Below are 18,335 nucleotides of genomic sequence, written 5' to 3'. Positions count from 1 at the left end.
GGTGAAAAATCCTGCGTTCTCCAGCTCCGCTCCCGCCCCGTCTCTTCCTCACGGATTCCTCGAGGTGACTTTAACGTCTATTAAATTCCTCGAGGATCCCTCGAGGTGACTTTTAATATTTGTATTAAATTCCATGAGGATTCCTCAAGAATTGGTTGAGGTGACTTTAATATTTGTATTAAGCTCCTTGAGGTGACTTTAACGTCTGTTAAATTCCTCGAGGATCCCTCGAGGTGACTTTAATATTTGTATTAAATTATTTGAGGATTCCTGGAGGTGACTTTAACGTCTGTATTAAATTCCGTGAGGATTCCTCAAGGATTCCTTGAGGTGACTTTAATATTTGTATTAAATTCCTCGAGAATTCCTCGAGGATCCCCCGAGGTGACTTTAATATTTGTATTAAATTCCTGGAGGTGACTTTAACGTCTGTATTAAATTCCATGAGGATTCCTCGAGAATTCGTCGAGGTGACTTTAATATTTGTATTAAGTTCCTCGAGGTGACTTTAATGTCTATTAAATTCCTCGAGAATTCCTCGAGGTGACTTTAATACTTGAATTAAATTCCTCGAGGTGACTTTAATATTTGTATTAAATTCTTTGAGGATTCCTGGAGGTGACTTTAACGTCTGTATTAAATTCCGTGAGGATTCCTCGAGAATTCGTCGAGGTGACTTTAATATTTGTGTTAAATTCCTCGAGGTGACTTTAAACGTCTGTTAAATTCCTCGAGGATTCCTCCAGGTGACTGTAATATTTGTATTAAATTCCTCGAGGTGACTTTAATATTTGTGTTAAATTCCTCGAGAATTCCTCGAGGATCCCTCGAGGTGACTTTAATATTTGTATTAAGTTCCTCGAGGTGACTTTAACGTCTATTAAATTCCTCGAGGATCCCTCGAGGCGACTTTAATATTCGTGTTAAATTCCTGGCGGCGACTTTAAACGTCTGTATTAAAACCTGGAGCTTCGCCCCTCGCTGACCGGGGGGACCCCGGTTGCCCCTCGCCCCCAGGCTGGTGGGTCCCTCGGGGCTAAACACCCCCAAAAATTAATTATTCCCCGGCGGGGGGGGGGAGCTCCGGCCCGTCGGCGCAAACTTGAAAATCCAACTTGTTGATCTCTCCTCTCGCAGGGTAAAGGGGGTACGAAAACCTTGATGAACACCATCATGCAGCTGCGGAAGATCTGTAACCACCCCTACATGTTTCAGCACATCGAGGTGAGGCGGAAAACGGGGTGGTGGGGGGGAAAAAACTCGTCTTTATCCCCTCTCCTGAAAGGAGAGAAAACAAAAACGGCTTTTGCGGGCCGAGCTGGAGCCCTGCCGCCGCCGGGCTTCCTTGGAAAGGCTCCTCCTCGCTGCCCAAATCGAGCCGAAATGGGCTGCAACGAGCTCAGTTGGCTAAAAAGAGCGCGGCCGGGGTGTTTCCAGTCCCGCTGCTCCCTGGGGATGGCAACTCCCCGCGGCCGGCGTGGGGCAGACCCCTGGAAATCCCTCCTTTCCTCCCCCCAGAGCACCTTCCTGAGGTTTTTTTTGATTTTTAGGGCAGTTCCAGGGCTTTTGTTGGACTTATTTATGGGGCAGACCCCTGGAAATTCCTCCCTTCCTCCCCACAAAGCACCTTCCTGAGTTTTTTTTGATTTTTAGGGCAGTTCCAGGGCTTTTGTTGGATTTATTTATGGGGCAGACCCCTGGAAATCCCTCCTTTCCTCCCCACAGAGCACCTTCCCGATGGGTTTTTTTGTTTTTAGGGCAGTTCCAGGGCTTTTGTTGGATTTTTTTCATTCGCGCCCCGGGACGGTTCCTGACCTCCTTGTCTCTTTTCTGCCCGCAGGAATCCTTTTCCGAGCACTTGGGCTTCACGGGAGGGATCGTGCAAGGGTAAGTGGGGGCCTTTCAGAGTGAAAAAACGGGGACATTCGCGCCTTTTCCCGGCAAAGTGGTTTATTGGGGGCGCGTTAAAACGAGCTGCTGACGCCGCAGCGAGCGCCCATAATCCTGAAACGCGGCGTTTTTAGCGTCGGATCCTCATTTCCCACTTCTTTTTCCTCCCCCGCCGCCGCCGCCGCCGCTCGCCCCAGACTGGATTTGTACCGTGCCTCGGGCAAATTTGAGCTCCTGGACAGAATTCTCCCCAAACTTCGAGCCACCAACCACAAGGTGCTGCTCTTCTGCCAGATGACCTCCCTCATGACCATCATGGAAGATTATTTTGCTTATCGCGGCTTCAAATACCTCAGGCTGGACGGTGAGTGCCGCTGAGGGGCCGGGGAGCGGGGGGCCGGGGAGCGGCGGCCGCCCTCTTGTTTAACGGTGAGGACAAAAAAAAAAACACCCCCCCAGCGCCAGGTAAGACCTTCGGGGTCCGTCCACCCGGCGTCTCTCGCCAAATAAATAAATACAAATAAATAAATACAAATAAATAAATACGGGGCCGGCGTAAAGCGATGAACCCCCCCGCCCCGGGCAGGACGCAAATTAAAGCGATAAACTTTGCAGGGTGTGGGATTAAAAATAAATAAATAAATAAATAAATATATATAAAAAGCACAGCCCCGGCCTTTAGACGTTCTCATCGGCGCTGCTGCTTTAATTCCGTTAAATTCGCCCCGTCTACTGTTTAATTTTGGCACCCTGAAGGGTGCTGCTGAGCACTGGCTGGCCCCGTAAGGCTGTTAAATTAACATAAATACAAATTAATGAGCCGGATTCCGGGTTTAGGTGAGGGAGACGCGCGGCTTAGCTCACGCGCGCGCCTCTAACCTAGCGAGGGAAAAGGGAAGCCGATTCCCTGTTTTTATGGGTTGGGAGAAGCCGCCGGCTGCCCGTGGAGACGCGGGTTGAAGCCATGGGGCCGCTGGCGCCTGCGCAGACCCCCCCGGGACCCTCTTTGCCAGCCGAGAGCCGGCGCGAGCTCCTTAACGAATCCTTAAAAACCGTTAAGCCACCGCGAAGGTGAGGCGCAGGACGAAACTGAAGCCGGTTAATTAAATAGATTTTTGTTATTTTACTTTTTTTTCCCCCCTTGCGGTCACTCTTTCGGGGCCGTCGGCTCCTTCGGTGGCGTCGTTTAACGACTTCCAGCCACAGGATGGGAGATAACGGGGCACGGCGCTCGCCGCCGGCGCCTCGCCCGGCCCTTTCTGCTCGGAACCGGGCATGAAATCGCCCCGTCAGCCCCTTTCCCCCGGCGCCGCCGTCTCTCACCGTCCCCCGCCTCGCACCCGGGGCGTCCCCAGCTCTCCCTGCGGAGCCCGGCGCGGGTGATGGAGCCGCGGTTCTCTCCGGAGAGCCGGGAGGAGGACGGTTTTGGGGGTGAGAGAGACCCTGGCGTATGGCTGAGCCCGGTCTCCCGCTGCCGCCAACCTGCCGTAACCCACCCCGGCCTCAAACCCTCCCAAACGCCGCCGTAAAACCAGCCGCGTTCCCGCGACGGGCGCCCGGAGACCTTGCGATCCGCTCGGGGACAGCCCACGGCCGTTCCCTTCCCGTCTTGCCCTTCCTCTGAAGTTTTTCCTCCTGAAAACAGCCCCGCTCCCCCCCCACCACCGCCTTGCCGGCGTTGTCCTTTCGCAGGACGCGTCCCCGCACCCCACCGCCCTTTCGCTAACCCAAAAATGCCTCTTCTGAGCTCTTTTTTCCCCCCCTCGAAGGGTGCGCAGCGCTGAACCCCCCAGAGCCCCTCGCCCTCCCGCCCCACCGACCCCGTCGCCTGCGGGGGCAGGAATTTTAACCCTTTTTTTCTCTCCGTTTTTCGGCTTTTTTTTTTTTTTTGTTTGTTTGGTTTTTTTAGGAACCACTAAAGCGGAAGACCGGGGCATGTTGTTAAAGACTTTCAACGAGCCGGGCTCCGAGTACTTCATTTTTTTGCTGAGCACTCGGGCCGGGGGGTTGGGGCTCAACCTCCAGTCTGCCGACACCGTCATTATCTTCGACAGCGACTGGAACCCTCACCAGGTAAAAAAAAAAAAAACCAAAAAAACCCAAACCAACAACAACAAAAAAAAAAAAAAAAAAAAAAAAAAAAACAAAAAACAAAACACAAAAAAACCCCCAAACAAACCAACCCCCAAAAAATAAACCACCGACAAAACAAACCGGGGAGAAAAAAAAAAAAAAAATAAAAAAAATAAAAAAAAAAGGCGAACGGATGGAGAAGGCGGCTGGCGAAGAACCCTCGCGGCCGCCCGCCGGCTTGTAGCCGCGTCCCCGGAGCCAGCAGCGTTTTTCATACGCAAGACCCCGCCCCGGGGTGGGGGGGACACCGTTCGCCCTCCCGAATGCGAGCGGGGCTCGGTTCTCAGCGCCGGAGGAAAAGCCCCGAGCACCCCCCGCCCCGGTGCAGCGAAATGAATCCTTAAAAGATCCTCTTCTGCCGGCAGCCGCGGTCGGAGAGAGCCCTTCTTCCTCCCGGCGCCCGTCGAGGCGTTCAAACTCTTGCGCCCGCTGCCGCCGGAGCCCCGCAGGCACGCCAGAGGCGGAGAAACCTCCCCAAATTCTGGCCGCGCTTGTCCCCGTGGGGGGCATTTTTAATTTTCCCCGCTCGGGAGCCGAGTGGCCACCGGGCGCCGATGGTTTCCGCCGCCCGAATTCTGTACGAGCGTGCCCCGGTCCTCGGGGATGGTTGAGGGGGCGCAGCCTCCGGGCGTTTTGGAGGAGAAAAAGCGCGGGTTTGGGGGGTTTTGTTTTTTTTTTTTTTTTTTGTTTGTTTGTTTTGTTTCCGCTGGGTGGGAGTCACACCGTGCGCCCTTCCCCCGGCAGGACCTGCAGGCGCAGGACCGAGCCCACCGCATCGGGCAGCAGAACGAAGTGCGCGTCCTCCGCCTCTGCACCGTCAACAGCGTGGAGGAGAAGATCCTGGCCGCCGCCAAGTACAAGCTGAACGTGGATCAGAAGGTGATCCAGGCCGGCATGTTCGACCAGAAATCCTCCAGCCACGAGCGGAGAGCCTTCCTCCAGGCCATCTTGGAGCACGAGGAGCAGGACGAGGTAAGGGCGCAAGGCGCAAGGCGGCGGCTTCTCCCAACCTCCAGAGCGCGAACGGCGAACGTGTGTTGTGGCCGGCATTTTTTTTTTTTTTCCTTCTTTTTTTTTTTCCTTCTTTTTTTTTTTTGGTCTTTTTTTTTTTTTTGTGCGCCACCGCTCTTGCCGCGTCCTCAAGGCGTGGGGGCTAGGAAAAGGAGAGAAAAGAGAGGAGAGGAAAAAAAAAAATTATTAAAAAAAAAAAAAAATTAAAAAAAAAAAAAAAACAAACCAAACCGAAAGAGGAGCATGACCACTTGTTTCTAATGGAAGTGAGTTTTTAGCGTCGGTGAAAGGTGCCGGATTGACAGCCCTGGAGACTGAAGTCCTCTATTTATCCACAGAACAGATACAGCGCGGGCAGCGGCAGTGGCGGTGCAAGCTTCCCCCACACTGCCCCGACCCTGTGCCTGAACGCTGAGTTGGAGGAACCACCTCTAAAGGTGAGAGGGGTTGTTCAGTCTCCACCGCCCATTCAATCCTCGGCCTTTGCTGCTGAGACCCCGCCAACGCACGTGCCAGCTCTTGACGGTGATCTTTGCACCCGTCCGCTAAGAAAACTTGGACTCCAGGCCACCCGAAACTTTAAAAAAATAAAATAAAATAAAATAAATCAATGAAAATTAAAACTAAAACCAACCAAACCGCGCCAAACCACATCTTTTCACGGGCAACCGAAACGAGCGTCGGACGGTAGCGATGGTTCGGTGCCGCGCTCCCAGCGGAACGCGAACGGCCGGCCTCCTCCTTCCTCCCCCCCACCCCAGGCCTTCTCGCGCCATTCAAGCGGGGCTTTCCCAAAAAATCTTGCAGGAAGAAGACGAAGTGCCCGACGACGAAACCGTCAACCAGATGATCGCGCGGCACGAAGAGGAGTTCGACCTTTTCATGGTGAGCATGGCGCAGGCCGCGGAGGAGGAGGAGGAGGAGGAGGAGGAGGAGTGGCGCCCGCCGTTCTTCCCGGTAGCAGCTAAAACGCTCTCTCTGAGAGAAATCGGCTGAGAGTGCTTAACGAAGCCGTGACTCGTTAAACAGGTAAAACAAAACACTAGAGCCAAGGGGCTCCAAAGTCAGGATGTTCCCGGCTCCGGTAAGGAATGAGCTCGGGGGGAGCCGGAGGAGAAGGGCCGAGCGAGGCGAACGCCGGAACCCCCTTGCCCCGGTCCCTGAGCAAAAAGCCATTTTCCCACCCAAAAGAGCCCCGGCCCGAGGAAGGAGAACGGGACGAGGAGCGTTTGAGACGGAGGGAAGGCTCCGTGTCGAGCAGACCGCGGAACCCGGAGCCTCCTTGGAGGGTTCCAGGTCTCGGGGACGGCATCAAAGCCTCCACGGGGGGGTGTTGTCTCTCGCCCAGAGCTCACGTCTCCCCAAAAATCCCGGTTTCCCCCCCCAGAATCGCAGTTTCCCCCCACACACACACACACCCCCCCGCCAAAATGAGCTCTGCCGGCGCACGCGTAACTTCTGTGCCTGAAGGGCTCCACCGGCAGCAGGTGGCCGCGGGGAGAGGAGAGATCCGAGGAGGAGGGTGGGGAGAGATCCCCAGCCATGGAGGAGGAGGAGGAGGATGGGGAGAGGAGAGATCCCTGCCCCCGGAATAGGAGTCTGGGGGGCAGAGGAGAGATCCCTGGCCCCGGAGGAGGAGGAGGATGAGGGGGAGAGGAGAGATCCCCATCCCTGGAGAAGAAGGATGGGGGCGAGAGGAGAGATCCCCAGAGGGGGAGGAGGCTGATGGGGAGAGGAGACATTCCCCAGCCCTGGAATAGGAGGCTGGGGGGGAGAGGGGAGATCCCTGGCCCCAGAGGAGGAGGCTGATGGGGAGAGGAGAGATCAGAGGAGGAGGAGGCTGGGGGGCAGAGGAGAGATCCCCGGCCATGGAGGAGGAGGATGACGGGGAGAGGAGAGATCCCTGGCCCCAGAGGAAGCAGCTGCGGGGGAAAGGAGAGATCCCCAGAGGAGGAGACGTCTGGGGGGCAGAGGAGAGATTCCCGGCCACGGAGGAGAAGGCGGATGGGGAGAGGAGAGGTCCCTGTCCCCAGAATAGGAGGCGGCGGGGGGGACGACAGGAGAGATCCCTGACCTCGGAGGAGGAGGCTGATGGGGAGAGGAGAGATCCCCGGAGGAGCAGGAGATGTCTCAGGGGCAGAGGAGAGATCCCTGGCCCCGGAATGGGAGGCTGGGGGGCAGAGGAGAGATCCCCAGGGGGGGAAGAGGAGGCTGGGGGGGAAGAGGGGAGATCCCCGGCCCCAGAGGAGGAGGCTGGCGGGGAGAAGAGAGATCCCTGGCCATGGAGGAGGAGGCTGGGGGGGAAGGAGAGATTCCTGGCCCCAGAGGAGGAGGCTGATGGGGAGAGGAGAGACCCCCAGAGGAGGAGGAGGAGGCTGGGGGGCAGAGGAGAGATCCCTGCCCCTGGAGTGGGCGGCTGCGGGGGGAGAAGGAACCTCCCCGGCCCCCGCAGAGCAGTCGGCTTAACCGAGATCCCACCTCCTGCCGCCATAGCTCTGGCTCCGCCGCCCGGGCCGTGGTTCTCCCCCGGCTTTGTGGCCGGTGGGGTTGATTTTCCGCAGCCTCTACCGAGCTGCGAGGAGCCAGTGGCTGCCAAAACCTCCCCCCAAAACCTCCCCCCAAAACCTCCCCCCAAAACCTCCCCCCAAAACCTCCCCCCAAAACTGCTCTAAAACCCTCCCAAACTCCTCTAAAAAACTCCAAACCCCCCCAACACCCCTCAAAACTCCTCTAAAACCCCCAAAACCCCTCCAAAAAAACCCAAAACCCCTTTAAACCCTCCCAAAACTCCTCTGAACTCCCCCAAACCCCTCTAAAAACCCCCTGAAACTCCTTTAAACCCCCCCGAAACTCCTCTAAACCCCCCAAACCCCCCCACAACTCCTCCAAAACCCTCAAAACCCCTGCAAAACCCCTCTAAAACCCCCCAACTCCCTCCAAAGTCCCTCCGAAACCCCCAAAACCCCTCTAAAACCCCCCAACTCCCTCCAAAGTCCCTCCAAAACCCCTCTAAAACACCCCAAACCCCTCTGAAACTCCCAAAACCCCTCTAAACTTTTTCTTGTTGTTGTTGTTTTGTTGCTGCTGCTGTTGTTGTTATTGTTGTTGTTATTATTATTATTGTTGTTGTTATTATTGTTATTATCATCATTGTTCTCCTGGCAGCGCATGGACCTGGACCGGCGGCGGGAGGAGGCGCGCAACCCCAAGCGCAAACCGCGCCTGATGGAGGAGGACGAGCTGCCCTCGTGGATCATCAAGGACGACGCCGAGGTGGAGAGGTTGACGTGCGAGGAAGAGGAGGAGAAGATGTTCGGGCGAGGCTCCCGGCACCGCAAGGAGGTGGATTACAGCGACTCGCTGACGGAGAAGCAGTGGCTCAAGGTATACATGGTACAGCATCGTTCTCCAATGGCCTTCTCAAACCCCCGCCGCCCTCGGGTCCCTCCCTCTGCGCCGAGAGAACGCCCCGGGGCTTAACCCAGGGAACCCTGGAATGGTGACAGCTGGGAGGGACCTTAAAGGCCACCCAGTGCCACCCCCTGCCCCGGGCAGGGCCACCTCCCACCAGCCCAGGTTGCCCAAAGCCCCGGCCAACCTGGCCTTGAACCCCTCCAGGGATGGGGCAGCCACAGCTTCTCTGTTCCGGCATCTCACCACCCTCAGAGTGAAGAATTTCTTCTATCTCCCCTAAATCTCCCCTTTTTCAGTTTAAACCCATCCCCCCTCGTCCCACGGCTCCCCTCCCTGAGCCAGAGTCCCTTCCCGGCTTTCCCGGAGCCCCTTTAGGGACTGGAAGGGGCTCCAAGGTCTCCCCGGAGCCTTCTCTTCTCCAGGCTGAACCCCCCCAGCTCAGCCCGGCCCCACAGCAGAGGGGCTCCAGCCCTCCCAGCATCTCCGGGGCCTCCTCCGGCCCCGCTCCCACAGCTCCGCATCCTTCCCATGGCCCCAGAGCCGGAGGCAGAGGGGCAGAATCCCCCCCTCTCGCCCTGTTGGGAATGCAGCCCAGGTTGCCGGTGGCTTTCCGGGCTACCAGCGCACCGTGCCGGCTCCTGTTGAGCCTGGCCTGTCCCCAAGGTGTCCTGGCACAAAGCCGTGCCCTAACAAGGGCAGCTCTTAACGAAGCCGGGCAGACTCCGGACATCCGCATCCGCGGATTTGCTCCCCGGGGCTGGCGGCGTTACCTCCCGGTGCCTCGTTTCTCCCCATCCCTTAACGAATCCCGTCAGAGAGGGACCCTCGTGGTCGCCCCCAGAGCTCTCCCCATGGGATGAGCCCCCCCCCACATCGTGTCCCCAGCCCTGGGAGGGGGCGGTGTTCGGAATCGCGGCGTTTCCATGTGATCCCGGCACGGGAGGAGGCTGCTGGGTGCTTCCCCCCAAGGCGCCGTGTCGAGAGACGCCGTCTCTCCTGCCGTCCTCCTGGGGAAACTGAGGCAGGACGGGGCGGATGGAGAGCTGGCGGGACGCGGGGGGTTGGGATGAACGGAGCAGGTCGAGTCGGGGCCCGTGGTGTCCCCCAGGGGTCCGTACCGGGACCGGTATCGTTTAACGTATTCATCAACCCCCCGGAGGAGGGGACGGAGCGTATCCGTTAACGAATTTCCCGGCTGGGTTCGCTTTATCAACGGCTTTATCGAGGGGCCGAGACCGACACGGAACAACCTCGTTTATATCCCGTTAAAACGAACATCCCGTCCTCGGCATCACCGTCCAAGAGGGTCCGGGCGGTCCCATACGGCGTCTCCAGTTCTCTCTTCTGTAGGAGCTCCGAAAGTCCATCCGATTCCTCTGCCTCGGGTGGCGCTTCCTCGTCTCGCTCCGGTTCCCCTTTCGGATGCGGTCTCTCGCCTTCCTCCAAGGATCTTCACTCGCGGGGTTCTTAGAAACTGGGGGCGTTCCGTTAATTCCACGCTTTGGCCTACGCCTGGGTTTGAACAACCTGACCTTCTCCGAGTTAATCGCTTATTTCCTACCTCTTATTCCGTCTGCCGGTGATCCGGCCCGGCCAAAGGACAGCCTTGTCCGTTGCTCGGCGTTGTTCTTACCGCCTGCGGGCTGCGAACCGGTCCCTACGACGCCAGGATCTCACCTGCGCGCCCGCGGGCCGTGATTTTCTGTGCTAAACGTGAAGCTCGGCCGCGGCTCGCTGTCGCGTTGCCCGGGGGCCTGCGAGGCTCTTGGCTTCGGCGATTCAGTCTAGAAGGTTGTTTTCTTCTACGATTTAGTCGAGAAGAAGGTTGTTTTCTTCGACGACTTACTCCAGAAGGCTCTTGTCTTCGGCGATTTAGTCTAGAAAGCTATTTTCTTCTAGAATTTTGTCCAGAAGGCTCTTTTCTTTGATGATTTAGTCTAGAAAGCTATTTTTGTCTAGAATTCCGTCCACGAGGCTCTTTTCTTCAACGATTTAGTCCAGAAGGCTCTTGTCTTCGACAGTTTAGTCTAGAAAGCTCTTTTCTTCTAGTTTTGTCCAGAAGGCTCTTGTCTTCGACGATTTAGTCCAGGTTTTTGTCTTCGACGATTTAGTCCAGGTTTTTGTCTTCGACGATTTAGTCCAGAAGGTTCTTTTCTTTGATGACTTAGTCTAGAAGGCTCTTTTCTTCTAGAATTCAGTCCAGAAGGCTCTTGTCTTTGATGGTTTAGTCTAGAAAGCTCTTTTCTCCTAGAATTTTGTCCAGAAGGCTCTTTTTCTTTGATGGTTTAGTCCAGAAGGCTCTTGTCTTTTACAGTATCCTCAGAAGAAAAGGACCTGGGGGTCTTGGCAGACAGTAAATTATCCGTGAGCAACGTGCCCTTGTGGCCAAGGCGGCCAACGGAATTCCGGGCTGCGTAGGGAAGAGCGTGGCCGGCAGGTGGAGGGAGGTCGTTCTCCCCCACTGGTGAGGCCACCGCTGGAATACTGGGTCCAGTTCTGGGCTCCCCAGTTCAAGAGGGAGAGGGAACGGCTGGAGAGGGTCCAGCGGAGGGCAACGAAGATGGTGGAGGGGTTGGAGCGTCTCCCGTGTGAGGAAAGGCCGAGAGAGCTGGGACTCTTCAGCCTGGAGAAGAGAAGGCCGAGGGGAGACCTTCTGAATGTCGACGAGGATCGAAAGGGTGGGTTGAAGGAGGATGGAGCCGGGCTCTTCCCGGCGGTTCCCAGTGACGGGACGAGGGGTAACGGGCACAAGCCGGAACGTGGGACGTTCCGATCGAATACGAGGAAAAGCTTCCTGACTTGGAGGGCGCCGGGCTGGGTTATGGACTCTGGACTGACTGCACGGGACTCAGAACCACAAAGGATTCCGACTTCGCCTAATGAACCGCAGGGAACCGGAAACGCCCAAAAAGCAAACTGAAAAAACTGCGAGACGGGGAGCGCTGGCGTGTTTTTAGCCGAGGCGACTTATTCCCTATGGAAAAAGAGCAAAGTAGAAGCGGGATTTGGAAGGATCCGGGCCCGGTTGGCTCTCTGGCGTTTGCATCGAAAATCAGCCCTTCCCTCTCGGGGGATTTACGTCATTATTTACATCCTTATTTACACAATCCGCCGCTGCCGAAGGGTGACATCGCCGGAAGTAAAAAAAAAAAAAAAAAAGTGTCATAAAAACGAACTTAATATAACTAACGTAATAATAACACAAAAAATAACTAAGGTACAACTAACGTAACGAACTTTTCCTTCCCGATCTCCCCCGACGCTTCGACCGAAACGCAAAGCGCAGTTTGTGCTCTTTGGGTTGGGTTTTTTTTGGTTTTTTTTTGTTTTTTTTTTTTTTTAATGTATTCCCTTAAATTTGGCTAAAAAGTTGGCACGGGCTGGGCTGCCTGGGGGGGGGGGCGCGGGGGGGGAGGGTGCGGAGTCCCCTTCTCCGGAGACTTTCCCAGCCCCGCCGGGACGCGGGGGGGTCGGAAATTCCGTGATGATTCCGCCGGTGTGTTATGTGTGTGTGTGTGTGTCCCCCGCTCCCGACACACGGAATCTCCCAAAAACCCCCCAAAATTGCTAGCGGCTGCTCTCTCCCCCCCCCCCCCCCCCCCCCCGCCCCGCGGCAGGCCATCGAGGAGGGCACGCTGGAGGAGATCGAGGAGGAGGTGCGCCAGAAGAAATCCTCCCGCAAACGCAAGCGGGACGCGGAGGCCGGGGCTGCCGCCGCCATCCCCGCCGCCGCCGCCGCCGCCGCCAGCACCCGCAGCCGGGAGAAGGACGAGGAGAGCAAGAAACAGAAGAAACGGGGGCGGCCGCCGGCCGAGAAGCTCTCCCCCAACCCCCCCAACCTCACCAAGAAGATGAAGAAGATCGTGGACGCCGTCATCAAGTACAAGGACAGGTAAAGAGAAGGCGCCGGGCGCCGCCGCCGGCTCCTACCCGCCTCGTGGGGAGCCGGGAGATTCCCGGCGATTCCGAGGGGATCCGACTGGCGGCTTCGGTCGAGCGGGTCTGGGCGGGAGGAATTCGTTAATTGGGCTGCGGAGGGCGGTTCTGCCGTCCCGGCGCTGTCGGCTTGTGATCCGGCTTCTAGCCGGCGTTCCCGGCGCTGCCGTTCGCCATCCAGGCGCTTCAGGTCGGGGAGAGGGTGTGGAAACCGTCCGTCCCCCCCCCCAAAATCCCTCTCAGGGACGCTCCGGGCGCCTCTCGGCTGCCAGAGGGGAGGGAGACACGTGTTCTCTGCGTGCCGGCGGTGCCCAGGAGCGGGAATTGCCGGATTTCGGTAATTCCGCGCGGGGATTTCAGCAATGCCAAGGGGGGATTTCAGCAATTCCGAGCAGGGATTTTGGTAGTTCTGAGCGGGGATTTTGGCAATTCCAAGCAGAGATTTTGGCAATGCTGAGCGGGGATTTCGGCAATTCTGAGTGGGGATTTTGGTAATTCCAAGCAGCGATTTTGGCAATTCCGAGCGGGGATTTCGGCAATGCCAAGTGGGGATTTTGGGAGGTCCAAGCAGAGATTTTGGCAATGCCGAGTGGGGATTTCAGCACTTCCAGCTGGGGGCTTTGGCAATGCCGAGTGGGGGTTTTGGTAATTCCGAGCAGGGACTTTGGCAGTTCCAAGTGGGGATTTCGGCAATGCCAAGTGGGGATTTTGGTAGTTCTGAGCGGAGATTTTGGCAATTCCAAGCAGGGATTTCGGCACGTCCGACTGGGAACTTTGGCAATGCCGAATGGGGGTTTTGGTAATTCCAAGCAGCGATTTTGGCAATTCCGAGCGGGGATTTCGGCAATGCCAAGTAGGGATTTTGGGAGGTCTGAGCAGGGATTTTGGCAATGCCGAGTGGGGATTTCGGCAGTTCCGAGCAGGGATTTTGGTAATTCCGAGTGGGGGTTTCGGCAATGCCAAGTGGGGATTTCGGCGGTTCCAAGCAGAGATTTTGGTGGTTTCGAGGGGGGATTTTGGCAATGCCAAGCAGGGATTTCGGCAGTGCCGGGCAGGGATTTTGGTAATTCTGAGCGGGGATTTTGGCAATGCCGAGCAGGGATTTCGGCAGTGCCGCGCGGGGGTTTTGGCAATGCCAAGTGGGGATTTTAGTAGTTTCAAGCAGGGATTTCGGCAATGCCAAGTGGGGATTTTGGCAATGCTGAGCAGGGATTTTGGCAGTGCCGCGCGGGGGTTTTGGTAATTCCAAGTAGGGATTTTAGTAGTTTCGAGCAGGGATTTCGGCAGTGCCGAGCAGGGATTTCGGCAGTGCCGAGCGGGGATTTCGGCAATGCCGAGCGGGGGTTTCGGCGGTGCCGAGCGCTCACCTTTGCCGGGCGGTTTCTCCCTGCAGCAGCAGTGGACGGCAGCTCAGCGAGGTCTTCATCCAGCTGCCTTCCCGCAAGGAGCTGCCGGAATATTACGAGCTCATCCGCAAACCCGTCGACTTTAAGAAAATCAAGGTAAAAAAAAAAATCCCCCCCCCGCAGTCACCCATCTGCCCCCCCAGCGCCGCGCTGGCCGCGTGGCCGCCTCCTCGGGCTCCGCGGTGGCTCCCGTGGGGCGGCCGGGGAGGGCACGGACCCACCCCCCGCCTTCGTTAGCGCCCGGCTAACGAGCAAACCATCTCCCCCCCCCCCCCCCGGCCCCCCCCAAGGAGCGCATCCGGAACCACAAGTACCGGAGCCTGAACGACCTGGAGAAGGACGTGATGCTGCTCTGCCAGAACGCCCAGACCTTCAACCTGGAGGGGTCCCTGGTACGGCGGGGGGCGGGCTGGGGGGCAGGAGGGGGAAAGGAAGGGGTTGGGGGGCAGGAGGAAAAAGTTGGGGGGCAGAATGAGGAGTTTGGGGGGGCAGGGGGCAGGAGGAAAGAGTTGGGGGGCAGAATGAGGAGTTTGGGGGGTCGGGGGAGGAAAGGAAGAGGTTGGGGGGCAGGAGGAAAGAGTTGGGGGGCAGAATGAGGAGTTTGGGGGGGGTCAGGGGGGAGGAAAGGAAGAGGTTGGGGGGCAGGAGGAAAGAGTTGGGGGGCAGAATGAGGAGTTTTGGGGGTCGGGGGAGGAAAGGAAGAGGTTGGGGGGCAGGAGGAAGGGGTTGGGGGGCAGAATGAGGAGTCCGGGCGTCAGGGAGGAGGAAAGGAAGGGGTTGGGGGGCAGGAGGAAAGAGTTGGGGGGCAGAATGAGGAGTTTGGGGGTCAAGGGGGAGGAAAGGAAGAGGTTGGGGGGCAGGAGGAAAGAGTTGGGGGGCAGGAGGAAAGAGTTGGGGGGCAGAATGAGGAGTTTGGGGGTCAGGGGGGAGGAAAGGAAGAGGTTGGGGGGCAGAATGAGGAGTTTGGGGGTCGGGGGGGAGGAAAGGAAGAGGTTGGGGGGCAGGAGGAAAGAGTTGGGGGGCAGAAGGTGAGGTTTGGAGGAGCAGGAGGAGGAAGGGAAGAGGTTGGGGGGCAGGAGGAAGGGGTTGGGGGGCAGAATGAGGAGCTTGGGCGTCGGGGAGGAGGAACGGAAGGGGTTGGGGGGCAGGAGGAAAGAGTTGGGGGGCAGAATGAGGAGTTTGGGGGTCAAGGGGGAGGAAAGGAAGAGGTTGGGGGGCAGGAGGAAAGAGTTGGGGGGCAGAATGAGGAGTTTGGGGGTCAGGGGGGAGGAAAGGAAGGGGTTGGGGGGCAGGAGGAAAGAGTTGGGGGGCAGAAGGTGAGGTTTGGAGGAGCAGGAGGAGGAAGGGAAGAGGTTGGGGGGCAGGAGGAGGAAGAAAGGAAGGAGCTGGGGGGCAGGCGGGGGAAAGGAAGGGGTTGGGGGGGCGGAACCCGATATCCCCCCCCCCCCCCCAGCCCCCCAACCTCACCCCGGCGCTTCCCCCCGCCCCCCAGATCTACGAGGACTCCATCGTGCTGCAGTCCGTCTTCACCAGCGTGCGGCAGAAGATCGAGAAGGAGGAGGAGAGCGAGGGCGAGGACAGCGAGGAGGAGGAGGAAGGAGAGGAGGAAGGCTCCGAGTCCGAGTGTGAGTTCTCTGCGGGGGGGGGGTCAGTTTGGGGTTCGTTTGGGGTTTTTTTTGCGGGGGGGCGCAGACCCGCATCTTCCTCCTCCCGTGGGGCAGAGCCGGGACCGCGGGGACGCCGTGGGGCGGGAAGCCATAGGGCAGCAGAATGGCAAAGGGGGGGGGGGGGGGGGGGCGTGGGGAGCTGCTGTGACCCACGTATTGTCTGTGCGTGTCCCCCCCCCGCCCCCCCCTGCCCCATAGCGCGCTCGGTGAAGGTGAAGATCAAGCTGGGGCGGAAGGAGAAGGCGCAGGAGCGGCTGAAGGGCCGGCGTCGCACCAGCCGCGGCTCCCGCGCCAAGCCCGTGGTGAGCGACGACGACAGCGAGGAGGAGCAGGAGGAGGTAACGGCCTGCCCCCCAACCTCCGCCTGCCCCCCAACCTCCGCCTGCCCCACAACCCCCTCCGCCTGCCCCCCAACCCCCTCCGCCTGCCCCACAACCGCCTCCGCCTGCCTCCCAGCCTCCGCCTGCCCCCCAGCCTCTTCCTTTCCTCCTCCTGCCCCCCAACCCCTTCCTTTCCTCGTCCCGACCCCCAACCTTCTCATTCTGCCCCCCAACTCCTTTCCCCTGCCCCCCAACTCCTTTCTCCTGACCCCCAAAACCTTCTCCCTCCCTCATTCTGCCCCCCAACTCCTTCCTCCTGCTCCTGCCCCCGAACCTCTTCAACCTCTCCCCTCCCTCCCCCCTGCCCCCCAACCCCATTCTCCTGCCCCCCAACCCTATTCTCCTGCCCCCAAACCCCACTTTCTGCCCCCCAAACCCCTTTTCCTGTCCCCCAACTCCTTTCTCCTGCCCCCCAACCCTGTTCTCCTGCCCCCTAAACCCTACTTTCTGCCCCCCAACCCCCTTCTCCTGCCCCCCAAACCCCACTTTCTGCCCCCCAACCCCCTTCTCCTGCCCCCCAAACCCCACTTTCTGCCCCCCAACCCCCTTCTCCTGCCCCCCAAACCCCACTTTCTGCCCCCCAAACTGCTTTTCCTGCCCCCTAAACCCCACTTTCTGCCCCCCAACCCCCTTCTCCTGCCCCCTCAACCCCACTTTCTGCCCCCCAACCCCCTTCCTTCCCGCCCCCCAACCCCCCCTCGGCCCTGACCTCTCCCTCTCCCCCCAGGATCGCTCCGGCAGCGGCACCGAGGACGACTGAACCCCCACATTCCGCGGCTCCGGCTCCCGCCGCCCCCCCCTCCCCGTGTCCGTGTGTGTCCGTGTGTGTGTGTGTGTGTGTGTCCCCCCCGTGTCCCCCCCCCGCCCCCGTTGTCCCTCTCACGGGTAGAGACGCCGTAGAACCGACGCCAGGAAAAACTCCCCCAATTTCTTCCGTATTTATCCTGCCGGAAGCGGGGGGGTGGGGGGGTGGGTTTGTCTTCCCTCCCCGCCCCCCCCCCCCCCCCCAGCCCCCCCAAATCCCGGCCCCCGCCGGCTCTGCCCTCCCGCGGATGCATGCGCCGGATCGGGCCGGGAAGGGGCCGGGAATGGGCGCCCGCGTGGGGCGGGAGCGCGGCGGCAGTCGATGTCACTGGATTTCGAGCAGTAATAAATTAAACCCACGGGACACGGTGGCCCCTCTGGGCTCTCTGCTGGCCACGGGGGCGAGGGGGGGTGGCTCTGGGGGGCAGTGGCCTCTCCGGGGTCTCTGCTGGCCCCTTGGTGGGGGGTGGGTTTTGGCGTCCCCCAGGGACCCGGTGGCCTCTCTGGGGTCTCTGGTGGCCTTTGGGGGGCGGCCCTGGGGGCTGGTGGCCTCTCTGGGGTCTCTGCTGGCCACGGGGGGGCTTTTCGATGGCCCTGGGGGGATTTTGGGGTAGCCCTCGGGGGGTTTTAGGGTCCCCCAGGGAGCCGGTGGCCTCTCTGGGGTCTCTGGTGGCCACAGGGGAACTTTGGGGTGGCCCTAGGGGCCAGTGGCCTCTCTGGGGTCTCTGGTGGCCCTGGGGGAGCTTTGGCTTCGCCCTAGAGGCCGGTGGCCTCTCTGGGGTCTCTGGTGGCCCTGGGGAGGTTTTGGGGTAGCCCTGGGGGGGGCTCTTGGGGTCCCCCAGGGAGCCGGTGGCCTTTCCGGGGTCTCTGCTGGCCCTTGGGGGGGTGGGTTTTGGCATCCCCCAGGGACCCAGTGGCCTCTCTGGTGGCCCTGGGGGCTGGTGGCCTCTCTGGGGTCTCTGCTGGCCACGGGGGGGGCTTTGGGGTGGCCCTTGGGGGGGGGTTTAGGGTCCACCAGGGAGCCAGTGGCCTCTCTGGGGTCTCTGGTGGCCACGGGGGAACTTTGGGTTGGCCCTAGGGGCCGGTGGCCTCTCCGGAGTCTCTGGTGGCCACGGGGGAACTTTGGGGTGGCCCTAGGGGCCAGTGGCCTCTCCAGGGTCTCTGGTGGCCCTGGGGAGGTTTTGGGGTAGCCCTGGGGGGGCTCTTGGGGTCCCCCAGGGAGCCGGTGGCCTTTCCGGGGTCTCTGCTGGCCCTTGGGGGGGTGGGTTTTGGCATCCCCCAGGGTTCTGGTATCCCCCAGGGTTCTGGTGGCCTCTCTGGTGGCCCTGGGGGCTTGTGGCCTCTCTGGGGTCTCTGCTGGCCACGGGGGGGGCTTTGGGGTGGCCCTTGGGGGTGGGGGTTTAGGGTCCGCCAGGGAGCCAGTGGCCTCTCTGGGGTCTCTGGTGGCCAACGGGGGAACTTTGGGTTGGCCCTAGGGGCCGGTGGCCTCTCTGGGGTCTCTGGTGGCCCTGGGGAGGTTTTGGGGTAGCCCTGGGGGGGCTCTTGGGGTCCCTCAGGGAGCCGGTGGCCTCTCTGGGGTCTCTGGTGGCCACGGGGGGCTTTGGGGTGGCCTCAGGGCCAGTGGCCTCTGCGGTCTCTGGTGGCCATGGGGGGCTTTGGGATGGCCCTGGGGGCCAGTGGCCTCTCCGGGGTCT

General features: G+C 59.5%; 1 protein-coding gene across 9 annotated transcripts in view; it reads left to right on the top strand.

Moving 5' to 3' along the window:
- Positions 1 to 17,005, top strand: part of SMARCA4 (SWI/SNF related BAF chromatin remodeling complex subunit ATPase 4) — a 44,968-nt gene extending 27,963 nt beyond the window's left edge. For 2 of the 9 annotated variants that reach the window (XM_074567128.1, XM_074567129.1), the window contains 14 exons: positions 1,138 to 1,224; positions 1,841 to 1,887; positions 2,088 to 2,254; positions 3,800 to 3,963; positions 4,768 to 4,995; positions 5,373 to 5,471; positions 5,842 to 5,919; positions 8,200 to 8,427; positions 12,066 to 12,340; positions 13,778 to 13,886; positions 14,081 to 14,182; positions 15,283 to 15,415; positions 15,656 to 15,795; positions 16,565 to 17,005. In XM_074567128.1, the coding sequence (XP_074423229.1) occupies positions 1,138 to 1,224; positions 1,841 to 1,887; positions 2,088 to 2,254; positions 3,800 to 3,963; positions 4,768 to 4,995; positions 5,373 to 5,471; positions 5,842 to 5,919; positions 8,200 to 8,427; positions 12,066 to 12,340; positions 13,778 to 13,886; positions 14,081 to 14,182; positions 15,283 to 15,415; positions 15,656 to 15,795; positions 16,565 to 16,597 (1,890 nt within the window). In that variant the 3' untranslated portion in view covers positions 16,598 to 17,005. The remainder of the gene's footprint in view (positions 1 to 1,137; positions 1,225 to 1,840; positions 1,888 to 2,087; positions 2,255 to 3,799; positions 3,964 to 4,767; positions 4,996 to 5,372; positions 5,472 to 5,841; positions 5,920 to 8,199; positions 8,428 to 12,065; positions 12,341 to 13,777; positions 13,887 to 14,080; positions 14,183 to 15,282; positions 15,416 to 15,655; positions 15,796 to 16,564) is intronic. The other 7 variants (XM_074567132.1, XM_074567131.1, XM_074567130.1 and 4 more) reach the window with 7 other exon arrangements.
- The last annotated feature ends 1,330 nt before the right edge of the window (positions 17,006 to 18,335 follow it).

This window comes from Larus michahellis, chromosome 25 (assembly GCF_964199755.1).
Source record: "Larus michahellis chromosome 25, bLarMic1.1, whole genome shotgun sequence".
Lineage (NCBI taxonomy): Eukaryota > Metazoa > Chordata > Aves > Charadriiformes > Laridae > Larus > Larus michahellis.
Note: the sequence above shows the minus strand (reverse complement) of the source record. Positions and strands in the feature narration are given on the sequence as shown.